At 49.1% G+C, this 16687-nt stretch overlaps 1 protein-coding gene across 15 annotated transcripts in view; it reads right to left on the bottom strand.

Moving 5' to 3' along the window:
- The window catches only part of mef2d (myocyte enhancer factor 2d), an 86820-nt gene that overhangs the window by 2868 nt on the left and 67265 nt on the right, over window positions 1-16687 (bottom strand). For 2 of the 15 annotated variants that reach the window (XM_076736871.1, XM_076736872.1), the window contains exons 7-13: window positions 13128-13306; window positions 11951-11980; window positions 9177-9294; window positions 8690-8858; window positions 7271-7339; window positions 3490-3540; window positions 1-202 (exon numbers count right to left, since the gene is read on the bottom strand). The exon at window positions 1-202 is cut by the window's left edge and continues 2868 nt beyond it. In XM_076736871.1, the coding sequence (XP_076592986.1) occupies window positions 1-202; window positions 3490-3540; window positions 7271-7339; window positions 8690-8858; window positions 9177-9294; window positions 11951-11980; window positions 13128-13306 (818 nt within the window). The other 13 variants (XM_076736874.1, XM_076736875.1, XM_076736878.1 and 10 more) reach the window with 9 other exon arrangements.

The raw sequence follows: 16687 nt of genomic DNA on the forward strand, positions 1-16687 counted from the left end.
GCGCAGGGTTCCGGGGTAGGCGACCGTCACCAGACCTTGTCCCTGGAGCTGAACCTGGCCTCCTCCGCCCACGCCGCCGCCGCCACTGGTGGAGCTGGGAGTGCTGCGGTCGCGGTTTGGCGAGACGGGCTCGGACTTGATGTTGACGTTGGGGTTTGTGTTGACTGTCAGCGCGGCGCCCTGAGGTATCTGACCCACCGGCCTGCAGAGATGGAGGAAGAGACAGAAAGATGGAAGGAGAACAAAGAGAAAAAGAGTGAGAACCGACCGGAACAGGAACTTCATTAAAGAACCACCAGTGACATCACACAACAGCAGACCTTCATCAGACGACAGATCGATGAAACATAAAGTTCAGCCACTTTTACAAAAATGTCGATGGTCGCTGTCGACAAATGCACGAAGACTGGAGGCGATGCTGTAAACCAGGCGAGGGCGGGCTCACCAGCACATGGACGAGGACACACACTCATAGGACTACATGTAGGGCCACACAGAAGCACAGTCCAGAAGCCATGCAGCCGCTTCGCTCTCCGGATCAGGAACAGAAAAGTCCAACCGAGCTGCTTCTGAAGACCAGCTGAACTGGCTGTCAGCTCACCGTAAAACACGCCTCGTCCTCACCTCACAGAACTGAACTCACCACAGTCTCTCCTGTTCAACCATCAGCAGCTCCCTTCAAATCAAGCCTGAACTCAGCGAGTCGACGGGAAAATATTCTGTCTCTACGCGCTGACCTCACTGCACTACTGCACATGGAGCACCTGAATCTGGAGGCACCTGAGTGTTAACGCTGAGGAGCGACCATGAAGTCAAAGGATACAGTAAAACTAAAACCTCTGCTTTCCTCTGGAGGAAGGAGTCCAGTCTGAGTCAGCGTGGTTCTGATAACAGTAAAAAAAACCTTCCACGAGCCGACTGTTGGACGCTGCTCTTCACATATGTTTGTCATTCTGTCTTCCAGACTGACTGTTGCACAACACACCAGCAGCAGCACCGTCGGACCGTTCCAACAGATCCGATGTTCCACCTATCGGCAGCTCGGACGTGATGTGGCCGCAGAGACTGAAATATGAGACAGGAACGCTGGTTTGAGGAGCACATGGACGAGTTTTAAGGGCTCAGAGACGCCGACAGGCTGCACAGAGGTTCACACGAGCAGCAGGAAGCGATGAAAAGACTTCTGATGATCCGTCTGCACAGTCACAAACAGCAGAATTATGCTGTTCACATGACAAATCATCTAGCAGGAAAGTGTGTTCTCCCCCTCTGACAGGCCGAAGCCGTGCTCTGCTGCATCACATCGCACGCTGCGGCTCTACTTTTTCCTGCAGGATGACTTTAACTCTAACTTTTGTGCTGAGCCGCAGCGCGTCGGCCTGAAACGGACCTCTTGAGCCGCCAGCAGCGCCTACACGGCGGCGTCCTCTCTTCCATCTTTACTGGCCTATTTTTAAAGAAAACACTTCAAATGACCTCATCGGTGAATGTTGTTCACCGTTTCCAGCTGATGGTCGTCTCACTGAGCTCTGAGCATCATGTCTGTGCTCGTGCATTCAGGACAAATGTGCCACAAAGCTTCCGTCTCTGTCAGCGTCTGAGCTTCCACCTGCCACGACTCTTTGATCAGCCCCTCCACCCTCACACTGAGCCTTCACCTCCTCCTCCTCCTCCTCCTCCTCCTCCGCTGGCTGGAGGCTGAGTCGGACCTGTCACTGAGGCTGACGCCGGCTGTCGACGCTGCAGCGCGGCTCGCTGCTTTGACGGCGTCGACAGGATTTTTCGGATGGAGCTCGTTTTCTCCCTCTCTCCCCCAGCCTGACACGGTCGATCTGAATTTGAAGCTCCCAATTACTGCGTTTCGCCCCTCGGGTGTGTTCTAATATGTCATATCATGAGCCATCTGCAGCGCTGTATCTCTAATATTCCCTCAATTACTGGCAGGCTGAGAGGGGAGTTTAAGATAGCGCTCCTTCGGGCGATGTGGGTCTGCGGCACTCAAATGTGCTCCCTGTCTTGCTCCATCTCTGACACGCTTTAACTCGTGCACTCATGCTGTCTCACATACAAATGCTCCTTCCCTGCTATACTCTCTCTCTCTCTCTCTCACACACGCGCACACACACACACACACACACACACACACGCACGCACACACGCACACACACACACACACACGCACACACACACACCCCTCAGCAGCGGTGAGGCCTGCTCCGTGCCCACTTCATCAAACCTGCGCGTCGTGGCTCAGGCCGGCGCAGGCAGATGGATGGCGGTGCCACGGGGGCGCCGTCGCTGTAGCGAGTGAAAACGGCAGCGTCAGCGGGCCGGTGACAGTGATGAAGGCGGGAGCGGCGGTCTACCTCCGAGCGCTAACGACACAGCGAGCACAGCCAGAAGCAGACACTTGGTTACAGCGTGGTGTGATGAGATGCAGCCGTGTTTCCCAAAATGCACTGCTTTTCTGAGGACCTGCGCGCCGCGAAGTGACTGAACCTGACAGATTTCCACAACTATGTGCAGAATTAACAGTTTGTTAAGTTGAAACTGTTTTGTAGCTCAGTTCACTCTGAGAAGATGACCCTTATGATGTCATCAGGGTCATCACATGCATGAAGACAAATTTCCAAACCTGATTCCAAGAAGTTGGGATTTTTTTGTGACATAAACTGACCTCAAATCAGCTCAAAGTCAATATATTTAATGTTCTTCCTCGTCAGCTTCATTGATTTCTCTAAATATCTCAACACGTTCCAAAACACCTGTTTGGAACATTCCACAGGTAAACAGGCTGATTGGTCACAGGTGAGAGGATCATGATTGGGTCTGAAAGGATGGAAACTGCTGGGGTATAAAGTAAACATACAGATGTTGCATCATGGGAAATGTAGGATCCAGTGTTTTGGGATCATGACCCACGTTTGGGACTAAAGAGCTGAGATGTTTCATCCTCTGCTGCTTTGACTTTGACTTTTCTTTTAAACTAAATCACTGACCTGCTCTTAATTATTTCTTCCTTTTGTTTCTTATCAAAACATCCTGACTTCACCTTCCCTGAACACCACCCTCCATCTCATGTAAAATCCAGGATAAATCTGAGCAGAGAGCTCTGAACAGCACTCCATTCACTCCCTATTTTTGGCCACTTACAGGATTAAGTGCTGTACCTTGCTTTAACAGGGTGGTGTATGTGTAGGTGTCAGTTAACACCCACTGTTCCACTCATGGGTCACCGGGACTCTGAAGAACGCTCAATCTATGTCAGATATGGAGATTAGACTCTCGTCTTTTTGGTCATTGTGGTCAATTCTCTGTAATAGCTGCCTCGCTTAATCTTTTTTCCACATTGTGAGCATCTCCTAATGTCAGCAGCAAGCTTGGCAGTCACAGTTTTGAGTCTGCGCCGAGGGTCCGTCGTGCAGCAGCAGATATTTTGGGAAAGCGGCGTGCTGCAGCTGTGTGGCTGAGGCGGAGAGAGTACAGTACCAGCAGAGGCCGTCCTCCCTGCCAAAGAGCAAGTTGGACTGAGAGGCCAAGCTGTGGAGGGAGGTGGAAAAAGAGACAAGCAGGTTTAAAAAAGCTAAAACAGCAGGAAACAGTGGGACGAGGCCAGTCCCGCTCGGTCCAGACAGCTGCCTCAGTCACACTGAGATGTCGTTAGAGGCCGAGCGTTCGGGAAGTGTTACAGCCCCGCCGACACAAACTGGACACACATCCACACGCAGTGCATTACTAACACTCACTTCCAGTAAACTAGAAATCACTGGCTGGGAAACCTCATTAAAGGAGTCCACCGTGAATTCTCAAATCAGACAGGACGTCAGAAGCTCCCTGTTTTTCACAGGTGAAGTTCCAGTTAAATAACAAGCAGCATTGACAGCGACGGCCTTCATGCCTGCAGTCACTTCAGTTCCTGTCTTTTATTTAAGAATTGACGGTACGTTTGTAAGAATCTAACACTGGACCATCTGATGACAGCTGCATGCAGGCAGAGGACAGAGCAGACTGTGTGTTTGGTGCTGTGTGATCTTCGGGTGGCAGGAAGCCGAACGAAGCCGCCGCTGGTTTCCGCGCCGTGGTCCTAATGTGCGGTCGGGGATCAGCGATTCCTCCGGGGAGGTTTCACTGAGCAGCCTCTGATAGCATGTGTGCACTGTGCCCTGCTGACAAACACTGTGTCCTGTAAGCAATTCAGCAATGTGTGCAGTGTCTGTGAGTGTTTTCTCCTCCTAAACCACAGTGGAGAGAGGGAGCGAGGGAGGGGGAGACAGACGGAGACACAGAAAGTGCGTTTTTGTGGGCGAGAAACAAGAACAGAGAACAAGAGCGCTCGGCAGAAACTTCAGCCACCAATAAGCCATTCTCTCCGCTCCGTTAGCGCCACGCTGACGGATGTGAAGCCACGCACACGGATGGATCAAACGGACAAAACAACACTGATGCACTGGCAGACAACGCGGCGAGAAGTTGCTCTGTTTATTTCCCGCTGAAGTTTCCCAAATGGAGCCCCGTCTGCCGATAACACGTCGACTCAGCGAGGAAACAAACAACAAATGGCACCCGGAGAGCAATTCTACGCAAACAGGCAAACCAGTTGAGAGCGAGGCGCCGCAGGGAGGCGGTTTAAGGGCCGCCATGACATTAACATTTAGATTGGAGGGCGAGGAGGGAGATGAGAGTCAACAGGTGTACGCCGAGTCCGACAAAAGAGCGGGAAATAAGCTGAAGTGGAGGAAGAGGGATGATTAAAACGGGGGATGAGAGAGGGCACAGATGACAAAAATCATTTCCCTCGGGGAGCCTGCGGCGAGGAAAAGTGTGGACGACGGCGGCGGCGAGGCTCAGCCAACCCGTCATTCACTGTTTGGTTGGAGGAGCTTGTTTGCTCGCTGCGAGGCCGCGCTGTGATGAAACCAAAAGCAAACCGGAGCAGTCTGGGCTGCAGAAGTGTCCACGTCTGCCCGTGCTGTCCTAGGACGCCGCGGTTTCCCGCTCTGCCGAGAGAACAGTTTGGTGTGCTGGGAAAGCTTCCCACATTTCTGTGGCGCTGGCTCGTTTCCAGCCACAGCGAATCTGTCACTCTGATCCCACACACAGCACACGAAACCTGCCTGGTGTTCACTGCGGCGGCGGACCTGAGCGTGGAGGAGCTTCAAACGCTGCCTCGTCAGTCGAATCGTGAAGACTACAAACTACTGATCCCGCAGTTTGAACGGCGTCTCGGCTATTTCAAAGCATTTTCTCAAAAGGTTTCTGATCAATAGAACGTCAGTGAACAGCTAAACTGCCAATCACATGCCAGCTGAGCCGATGATGAGTCTTCACGTTTTGATTGGTCAGTCCGAACCCAAAGGTGCTCAGGTGACATCACAGAAGACAAAGAAAACCAGGAATCATTCGCATTTGAAGCAGGAAGCTGTGATTTTTTTTTGTAGTCTTCTCTAGAAAAGTCACTTTATCACGATAATCAACATAACTGCGGCTTAATTTGGGACCAATTAACGGACTCAGCTCAGCTTACAGCACGACAAAGACCCTGCACTCACTGTCACTCAATCTGGACTTTTTGCTCAGTAGTTTATCAAAGTTACTCATTTTTTTTAAATGATTGAATCACTGTTTAAGTGCTTTATTGAGTTTACCGCCATGCTAGCAGCTAATGAGGCACAGCGGAGCTTTGAGCTAAATGCTAACATCAGCATGCTAACACACTCATAAAACAATATTAGCATGCTAATGTTTAGCAGGTATAATGTTTACCTGAGGCTGATGGGAGCGCCATATGTTACTCAAAACCACCAGTGACCTCAAGGTGGCGCCAGAGGAAAAGATTCCTCCTCTGGAGATCATGAATTAATCATTAAACTTTAAGGTTTGTTCTCTCTGTTCCATAAAGAGTCTGAATGCAGCCTCTCTGGGTCTGAAGACGTCACCTTGGCCTCTGGGAGCCTGATGGTTTGGTTTCCACGACCTTTAACGTTCATTAGCTTAAATAATAGAAGATGAAGCAATGATGAAGCTGAGAGTTGGCTGTGACTGAGCCGCAGTTGGTGAGGACACAGGTGACATGAAAAAGGCTCTCAGTGGAGGAACAGTCGTCGGACGAGCGCTGGCTGCTTCTTCAGAGCCTCTGAGTGCTTTAACGGATCTGTTTGCTCAAAGATTTCTTCCAATCTGGACGGCCATTTGTTAACATTCACAGGGCGATATGAAGAGCTGTGCTGCGTGTGAGCTGCTGAGTGTTCACTACGTACTGCTTCTTCAAAGATGCTCAACCCCCTGGAGTCACAGCTGTTGTATACAATAACAAACAACCTATTATCATATTTTCATGGACAAATTTCAGCTTGTCAGACAGAGAAACACATAACGGTCTCACTCCTGACAGCTGGCGTTACTTCTTTAAACACATCTCTGTTGTATTGAATCTCTTCTTGGTGGCTGAGATTCAGAGGAGCTGCGCAGCCTCTTAGATGAACTTCATGCCAGGTTGCATTAAGAGGGATGTAAAATGTTAAAGGCTTATTTTGTATAATCCAAAAACAGCCAAAATGGACTCCGACCCGAGCGTGTTGCAGGCTGTTTAACTGATTATCAGACTCTGAACCGCGTTTCATTTAAAGCCATCTATCTAAAATAACCAGCTCTGACAGCCAAGCTACATCTAAATTATTCTCCGTCGTCATGCTGCTGCAGGCACTCGAGGCCTACGTGTATCTGAGGGACTGAAACTTATGTCTGACTGTCAGCTGACACTGACAGCTAAATGGTGGCAAAGTAAAATTTTAATGCAGTAAGCATGTTGGCGGCGCACAGCTGTGCTCTGGGACGGCGTTTGGGCCTGAAAGCAGCATCCAGAGACGCCTTTCATTGGAGAAGCTAGCGAGGCGCTGCTGCTGTCACACTGCAGCATCTTCCTCTTTGTTCATGACACTTCCAAAGAGCTTCAGATCTAAGCTTGAGGTGGCACGAAAACTCTTCTAACCACCAGTAAAGTGATAATCCGGGGGAAAAAAAAGCGCCTTGACGAAAGTGAAAGAGCGACGAAGTACAGACACAGCAAAGCAACAACAGGCATCACATTCAAAACACACGGAGAGAGAAGAGGGTTTGACACCATGTTTGTCATGTAACTGCAGCTATTCTGTAATTTCTGTGGGTTGTTTTGTTATTCCGGCTCCTAACTGAGCCTGTGAGCAGTGCAGTAACTTCACAGATAACAGGCATGGCAGAGCTGCGTAGCACTAGATGCTATCATGTCATTCACCTCAGGTTAGCAGCAAAATTGGAGATGCAGTTAACCATCTCCGCATTCTGTTTCTCTGCACCCCACATGCTGTGGAGAGAAGGGGGGAGGGAGGACAAAACAAGAGGGAGTTACAAGCCGCTCCCCGATGCACAGGTTAGCCTAGCACAGCCAGACTGCTACACAAAGACTGAGCGCTAACGGCCGAAACGCTACGACATAGATGCTCCTGACGGGGGCTCGGGCGAGGTTAGCTCTGACATTTCAACTTCTACGGACGCAAGACTTTTACTGAAGGCGGCTCGCGTGGCCAGCGATGTGCTAACAGAGAGTAGACAAAATAATGTAAACACCTCACTGACATTTGTCCTGCTGTAAAGGAGTTTCAAAAGCAACATGAGAAAGCAGTCAATTAAAGCTGTTTTCATCTTTTTCCTGTGTGTGACAGGCTGAGAGAAGGAAGGCTCGGCAGGCTTGCTTTAGAGGGAACTCAAGCTACGGTAGCCTGTTAGGACCAGTTCAGGCTAAACTGAACGTTCATGGCTTTGCACAAGCACACAGGAGTTTTCAGTTCCTCTGCATCTTAAAAAAATGACATCTAACAACTCTTTGTTTTCTTTGATCAAAGATGCTTTGGGAGCTAACTTGAATGAACTTGGGGTTGTAGTATCCCAGCATGCATTTGGCATCATCTTGAGGCGATGACGCAGAGTTTGAGCCAGGCTCACGAGGAGCACATTCAGAAGTTTACCTGTGGCTCAAACTGAACATCTAATGGCTTGTGTGAAGTTGGAGCTGCTGTGGATGTGAGTTGGCGCTCTGCGCTGAGAGCAGCCTGCAGCCCTGAGACGACGACTAAACAGGCCAAATAACTGAAAACACCTGTGTGGGTGGGCCACAGACTGTAAGTGGTGAAAAATAAACAGGGACACTTAAATCACAGGTCGAGTTAGGTCCATTTAGCTCTGAGGTAACAGAGGAAATGTCCTAAAGCTAACCAGAAGTGCACTTTGGGGAGCGCAGACCGACTAAGGGGACACTTTAGAGGAGTGAGACCTTCAGGGTGAATTTGTTCTAAAGCTCATCGTCATTATTCACAAACAAGAAGAGTCTGAAGTAAGAGTCAGCCCAACTTTTCCAGTTTCAAACGCTGCGTGTGTGTCTGCGAGCTGGATGACGCTGCTAGCAGCTAAATGCGAGGGGGGCTCCAGTGGGAGTCGGAGCTGAGCGGGGGGGGGGGAATCTAGGTCACCACCAAGATGAATCAACCTCAGCTGGGGTGATGCTACGGCTCCATACGGGCGAGGCCGCAAGTGTTTCGTGTGGCTGAATCAGGTGACGTGAGCGACGCCTGGAAAAGTCTGCTGGTCGAGGGGAAAGGTCAAAGGTCAAAGGAAAAGAGCGACTCAATCTCAGTTGAATGAAGAAAAGGGATCTTACACCAAGTTACTGAGCGACGCCAAGCTCAGCTGCTGAGGCTGCTGCTGCTGCTGCTGCTGCTGCTGAGAGACCGCTGGCTGCTGTTGCCAGGCAGCCATGTTGCCAGGCACCAGCCCCGGCGGCGTGAACGTCTGGAGCGCCGTGAGATCCGCGCTCGTCAGCTGGTACTCTGAGACGAGGGGACGGAGGGGGAGACACGGGGAGAAAACAGAGAAAGGGAGAGGAGAGGAGTGTTGTTTTACATCACGTTAATCAGGCTGATCCATATTAATGGGACCTTTGAAGTGGAGTGAAGCTCGCACACAGCCAGCAAAGTGAATATTCATGCTGGTTTGTGGCTTCACGCTGGGAACTTTCCACGTTCTTCTACACCACAGTTTTCACCACGTCATGCAGATTTGGTCTTTTGCTCGGCTCGACTTTCCGTCTTTAACGCGAGTCTTTCTGCTCTGTTTAACGCCCCGTCCTGCCGCCTTCGCTGTCTTACCAGTGTTGTAGGACGTCTGCATGCCGGAGAAGGGCGCGAGGAGACTGGGGGTTGCCACCGAGACCACCGGTGTGGTGAGCGGCTGCGCCACCTGGGAGCCACCTAGCCGCTGAGCATTCTGGGAAGACAGAAAGATGAGAGATGAACATTGAGACACTGGAGGAGGAAGAGGTGATGACTGCTACAGCTGGGGGTCTGGGGTCCTCACAGGTGCTCGGGGTGGTTCTATGGGACCTCCAGCTAAACGAGGAGCGTGCTGATGGATTCTAGGTTTGATTATCTGCATCTCCTCTGTGCAAAGTGTCGCTAATTAACAAATAATGAGGCTAAAACTTTTTTTTTGCGCTTTTGAAATGGAAGTCTGGTACAAGTGTGACCAAAGAGATTGAGATCTGAGATTTTTGATGGAATTACAGAATTCTGGTTCACACTGAACAGGATCTGAACGACCTGTTATCATGTAAATACTCTCATCCATCTGAGAATCACGACCAAAGGCTTCCTTCTTGGATCTTTGCATCCAGTGTTGCGGCTCCATGTCGTGAGAAAACCTGGTCCGGTTCCACAACGAGTCGTGCCCTTTTCTCCTTATATGGGCCGAGCGTAGGAGTTCACGGCACATGACTTCATCCACTTTTGACTGCAGTCATGATAATGGTTAGCATGTGCTCTCCGCTGCACAGGAGAGTGGATGCAGAGACCTCGTAATGCGACTGAGAACAATTTAATGACACTGTTACTACTGAAATATTTCTCTATAAACACAGCTTGTTCTACTTGCAGCTGGAATGAAAAACAAATACCTAATCTTGTGATATAATTGTAGCCTCTGCTTTATGAAGCTCAAGCGCAGCTAATTAAGGTTCAACCCTCAGTTTTCCTGCCACATCTGAAGTTTTACTGGCAGACCAGAGAATCTAAAACAAAGGCATTAATATCTGAAGTCTGACGTGATGAAGAGTTACATCACTTGGCCAGCGGAGGATGTTTTATTCATCGTGTCACAGACGGACGCGTTTCTGCGAGAAAATCCAAGCACCTCAGCTCTCTGAGGCGTTTAACTTCGCGGTGACACCTTAACATCTGCGTGCAACATGAGAAGTGTCTCGCAGCTCGAGGTGGCGTTTGCACAGCAACGCTGTCGCCGGGGCCGGGCGCTTGTGTGATGTAGCGTCACGGTGGGAGGTGTTATGAGAGGCATCGCCGTGCCGGAGAGTCATGCTGACAGGAACGCATGCATCGACAAGGCTGACAGAGGAGAGATGAGTGGGGACGAGTGTTTGCATTGAAAGTGTGTCAATGTGTGCAGAGAGGTATGCTGGGAATTAATACACAACGTGAGGTGTGTGTTTGTGCAGGGAAATGTGCATGAACACACGTCAGCATGCATGTGTGTGCGCGCGGACCGACGGGTTAGCGTGTCGGGCTCCGACATGTCCGCCTGCGTTCCAGGTTGGAGACTCTGTGATGTTTCTGCGCTCTGATCCTCGGAGCATCGACACGCAGATGAAACCAAACATGCACATGCTGAGCGGCTTCCACACAGAGCGGAGTCAGCTGGTCGCTCCGGGTCCCTCAGAGTTCCCTCTGTGGACTGTTTGTGCAGCACAAACGTCACGTTAAGCTCTGCTGTGCCTCCACATTTAGCACAATGTAAACACATTTTCTACTTTGGTCTCTTTGCCTGTTTAATAAATAATTTCTGGCACAAATGCAACATTTTTATGTGTTTTTTGCTTCTAAACTGGATGTTTGGGGTGAAATTACATTTTTTTGTTGGGTGGTTTTTAGATATATTATTTAGATATAAAAATTAGCAGATTACAGTAAACGCACATTGTTTTCTACATAAAAACAGATTTTCTTGGAAATGGAAAATTAGAAGTTTCATTTCGTTTTGCATTTTAAGTGCATTTCCAGAGGGAGGAGTCAGATGTACATGGACAAATGCATTTATGCTACTAAGAGATGTTTTTCAAGTCATTCAGACTGTCAAAAGGCTTAAAAATATTTATAAATTTTGGGAAATATGCTTTCTCACCAAGCGTTAGATGAGAAAATCAGTGTCACTCACATCTGTGCACTCAATCTGAAACTTAGCCAAGAAACAGTTTGGCACAAAAACTCTTGCGTCTTGAGACACAGCGTGCTAATTAGGGAGCTTCAGAGGTGTTTTCAGGCAGATTTTGTTCCCCTCAGACAGAGCCAGGCTAGCCTTGTTTCCAGTCTTCATGCTAAGCTAAGTTAGCTGGCTGCTGCTGGAAGCTTCATATTTAACTTAAAGACATGAGCGTGGTATCAATACTCTCATCTAACGCTCTGCAAGCAAGCAATTAAGTGTATTAAGTGTTTTAAATACTAAAAGCAAACTGCGAGTGAAGATACTTTCCTTTAAAGACTGTTCACACTGTTTTCTGGATAACTGCTTCCTCTCATGTGAAGGAGCTTATTGTTTCTGCCCTGTTCTGGGATGTTAGCAGGAGAAAGTCTGTGACCTCACTCCAAACCTCCGTGAGGGACACCAAATGAGCTCAAACATTCCAGGAAGCCGTGCGACCAGCTGATCGGCCCGCTGCATGTCTGTGGCTGCGATGCTCTGAGTCCACCGTGCTCTGACGCTCGACCCGCTCTTCTTCTATTCTGGTCATAGCACCGGTGTCACTGAGTCAGCCCTGATGGGATGCGTCTGCTGACAGTGTCACACTCATGCTCGGTGAGATCACACAGAGTTCGACACCACATCCATGAGGCTAAAAGTCTAGAAGTCTATTCACCTCACTCACCAACTCCAGCTCTTCCTCTGTCTGCACGGCCAGTCGGGGGGGGGGGGAGAAAACAGAGGACGGTTACCTTCCAACAACAACTGACTGCAGCAAGATATCAACATATGAACTTCGTCTAAAGTCGACTAAAGTCTAAGTTTCGTTCATTGTGAAACTTTTCTCCAGTTTTCCTGTAAAGTGATCGATGGCTGACTGAAGGAGAGCGAGTGGATCCAGATGTTGAATTGAGCAACAGAAAGGAGGAACATTCACATCGCTCCAACATCGAGACGTGGGGCGTGTTTTTTTAAACTGCCTGGGATTCGTCGGTGGAAACGTGACTTCTGAGTCAACTCTGCAGCGTACGACACGCTTAAAGACTGTGGAAATCTAAATTAACTGATGTGTGGAGATGAAGATCTGGACAGCTGGTTTTATTCTTTATGGTATAGTTCATGGGTGCAGACTATCTCCTGGAATCCAGCTTCCACATGAGGTGCCGATGCGAGAACATTTTCAGATCCTGATGCTAAACTCTTCCAAACTCCACCTGCACAAGCTCGCCTAACCTGCTGGCTTCAACTTGATGAACACCAGCTGTTCATTCGTCGGGGCGCTTTCCTGAGATTTCCTCATTAGCATAACCGACGCCCTTAAGCTGCCGCATAAGGTGACCTGTTGTGGGCTGAGCTTTAAGTCCTGCCATCAGACATCAGCAGAACAGAACACTGCAAATTTAGTCGGTAGATCCAAAACAGGAAGAAAATATTCCCACAGCCAATCAGCGCTGTCATCACAGAGACTTAAAGTAACCCGCGCCGCTGAAGGACTCTCCTCTGGGCGGAGACTGAACTGCTCCAGCTTTCACGCCGAGATAAAGCTGAACCTGTTGACACGTTTAAAGCCTAAATTCCCCCTAAAGGCGCTAAAATTCTGCATCTGTACATGACTGGAATGACTTGTACGACAGGAAGGGAGAAATTCTACACGAGAAAAACGCTGAAGGCGACGATTCACTTGTCATTCAAACACGCTGCTTTAAAAAGACTCTCTGCTTCCTGCATGAGGCCCGTCGCTCAGTTTACCAGAAACTACATGACCTCGAGGAAGTTTGAGTCCACATTCAGCTCTAGCTACACTTTCCGCCCCGTTTGTCCCCGTGTGGCTGCCGTAGCTGTGCCCTCCTCACCAGCTGCATGAGGCTCTTGCCGCTCTGCGAGGTGATGACCCTGAGGTCCGGCTTGCGGCTGTTGACCATCTGAGGGCTGGGCGGAGGTGGAGACTTAGCCAGGACTACTTTCCCCAGGCTGTTCCCGTTGGACACGGAGAGGAGGCCCGGGGAGGCCCTGGCGCTGATGTAGCCGTTAGCTGGAGAGACAGAGACAGAGGGAGACAGAGGGTTAGAGACGAGGGACGGACGGACGAGGCTGCCTTCGTCTCTTTTGATGGTCTTAGTATCTGCAGCTACCTGTGAACTCTGCCTGAGCTTGTCAGCCTGGGTGTGTGTGTGCGTGTGTGTGTGTGTGTGTTCTCATTAGCGAGTTGGCGGCTCTGTGGCACCACATGCTCCTCATCGTTTCTGGGGCTCAAACAGTGATTTTTGGCGGCGCTCTGATTTTTCTGCCGCTCCTCCATCAAACCCTTCTTCTCTCTCCACAACATTTTATTTCCTCTCTCTCTTCACGTCTTTCCTCTTTTGTTTCAGTCGTCTCGCCGTTCAGTGGAAAACACACTTAATGTCCCTGGACTCCTTCCATCCCACACTGCAAAAAATGTCCTTCTGATTGAATCAGGTTTGACTGTTTTCGGGCTCTGAAAGGCTCGTGTTCTTAAAGTGGCAGCTTCAGTGCTGGCTGATAGCGACTCGCAGTAACAACAAAAACACTTTAAACTACAGGTGACAGAATTCAGGAGGAAAACAAACCAATGACAGACTTTTTCCATCAGTCTGTGAGCAAACACAGTCTGACTTCATGCTGCACGCAGCTCAGGTCTGCAGACAGCAGGACGCAGTCACACTGAAAGGAGTTTGTTACCTGGCGGGAAGTTGGAGGTGTGCAGCCTGCAGCTCTTCACCCATCACTTCCTGACATACCTGAACCTGATCCTGTCAAAAATTTGCTGAAAATGACTGTTGTTTTGTTTTGTAGCCTCACTTTTGATGAGCTCTCTGTCAAATGCTGCATTTCCTGTGACCTCTCCATAATAAAAGCATTTGTGTTTGTCAGTTAAATGCTTTTAATGTGAAGCTGCAGCAGCAGGAAAAGTTCGGTTTGCATTAGCAGGAACTTCATACATCATATTTTATGGGGATGTGGGGAAAAAAGCCACAGGCTCAGTCACCACTGTGTGACCTCATTTAAAGACATTTATTCAAATAAAAGTCTTCGATTATGCTTCAAATTCTTTGACTTTAAAGGATGAGGCTGGTGACATATTTCTTATTGACCAAAACCAACAATGTGTTGGTCCGTCTCTCAACACTGGACTTCCTGTCTGTGGCTCCCAGCTCCAAGCCCATTGGTTCCTCCTGAAGACGTGAACCTTTCAAAGCAGCTGCTCACTGTAGCTCCTATCAAACATGACTCAAACAGAGGGAAACAGTGCATTTGTTGGGGACTATTTTTAGTGGTGGATTAATCCATATTTGGTGCTGTAGTGACTATTTGTGGCAGCAGGATGGTGTGTGTGTGTGTGTGTGTGAGTCATAGTAAACCACAGTGTGTGTGTTCATGGTAATGAACAGTGAGGCTCCTGATGTGTTTTTGATAGTTTTTGGACGACATGGCGCTCCGTGACACAGAGGAAGGAGATCTATGAGGCTGTGATGACGGCTGGTGGACACACTCGCTGTTCGCTGACAGGAAGCACACAACACACACCAACTTATTAATTCATAATAGAACAAAACAAACTTTTCTTTGCAGTGTGGAGTAACTTTGCTTTTCAGTTTCTTTCTCACGGTCGCATTCCAGCAACATTACAGAGCATCACGTCAGCTGAACGCACCCTCCTTTCAACTGGTCACATTCCAAACTCCTACACTGCAACGCAACAGTTAGTCTGAACGAACAACAACACCTGATACACGACAGGCTGTGTGCGCGCGTGTGTGTGCGCGTGTGTGTGTGTGAGACCCCTGCTTTTAAGGAATATTACTGAAATATTCAAACGTAAAGTTTCCAATTCTTCGTTTTCACGTTTCTATCTTTTTGATTCTGTTTTGATGTTTTGATGGTTCCTGTTTCTGTGCTTGTTGTTTTTTTCAATTAAGATGTGTAAAAAAAGATGTGTGTGTAAAAAGAGGGACAGCGGGGACTTTCCCAGCCTTGACACACACACACACACACACACACACACACACACACACACACACACACACACTGTATTCCCCTTGGACAGGCAGTCAGGGTGTGTGTGTGATAGCAGATAGCAGTCCACCATGACGCCGCCTCCAGACGACAGCGGCATGTGACTCTGTTTCATCTCAGTCACACACACTCCAAGGACACACACACACACACACACACACACACACACACACACACACACACACACACACACACACACACAACCCATGAACTAAACCTGACAACAACAGCAAATGAACACTAACAGCTCAACGGGAGGGGAGATAGGTGGCAAGAAGAAAAAACACGGTGACACCGAAAAGAGGGGTGATGGAGGTGGCGGGGGAGGAAGGGATGAAGGGAGGGAGGAGGAGGAGGAGGAGGGAGAAGTCTGAGGTCGTAGCGATGAAGAGGGAAGATATAGATGAAGAGACCACAGAGGAGGGTTGGGAGTTTGCTGAGGAAAGTTCTTCTGGAGTTACTGGTTGTTTCTGCCGACCTGCTGCAGACGAAGCGCCTGCTCGATTTTAGTGCTTTTAGACTGAAGGGCTGCCTTTAACACACTCGGTCAGCTTCCTCTTACGTCGTTTGAAGACCTGCGAAGCACCAAGGGCTCGGCTCTTCGCTTACTGCTCACATACCTCTCCAGCAGAACGCTTCCTCTCACTCTGGGTACCTCCGTTGAATTACGGTGTCCCTCCAGGCTCAGTTCTTGGCCCTCTTCTGTTTTCTATATACATCCTGGTCAGATCGTAGCAGCCGAGCTAATGTCACAACCCGCCTCTCTGATGTCCCAAAACATCCTCAAATTTAATGATAATGAGGCTGAAGTCGTTCTGCTCCTCTGAGGCTGATGTTTAATGCTCAGCTTTGTGTTGATGATCAAGAGTGTTGTTCAGTCATGTTCATCGTTTAGAAGAGAGGAGGTAGAAAACAAAAAAGGAGGGAAATATGGCTGAAGGAGAGAGAAAAGTAGAAGGTAGGGAACGAGGAAAGGGAGCAAAAGAATTAAAGGGGAAGTTAGGAAGGAGGTAGAGTGAAGAAGAGGCAAGGACAGAGAGGAAGGACATAGGGAAGGAGACAGAAGGAGAGAGGACGCTTTGAAGGAAGCAACGAGATTTAGACAGTATATAGGGAGAAAGGAAAGGTGGTAAGGAAGGAAAGAAGGAGGGAGGAAGGAGAGGAATGTATTTCCCAGCAGGCATCTGAGCAGAGAGATCACCTGTGTCCTTTGACGCACAGTGAATCCTCCCTGCATCAGGTGTTTCTGGGAAATCCGACAACGCTCAGAGTGTGTGTGTGTGTGTGTGTGTGTGTGTGTGTGTGTGTGTGTGTGTGTGTTGCGTAACGTGCGCTGAGGAGGCCTTCGTGTGTGCGTCAGTGACTGATGGGAATCTGT

Source organism: Chaetodon auriga, chromosome 8, assembly GCF_051107435.1.
Source record: "Chaetodon auriga isolate fChaAug3 chromosome 8, fChaAug3.hap1, whole genome shotgun sequence".
Classification (NCBI taxonomy): domain Eukaryota; kingdom Metazoa; phylum Chordata; class Actinopteri; order Chaetodontiformes; family Chaetodontidae; genus Chaetodon; species Chaetodon auriga.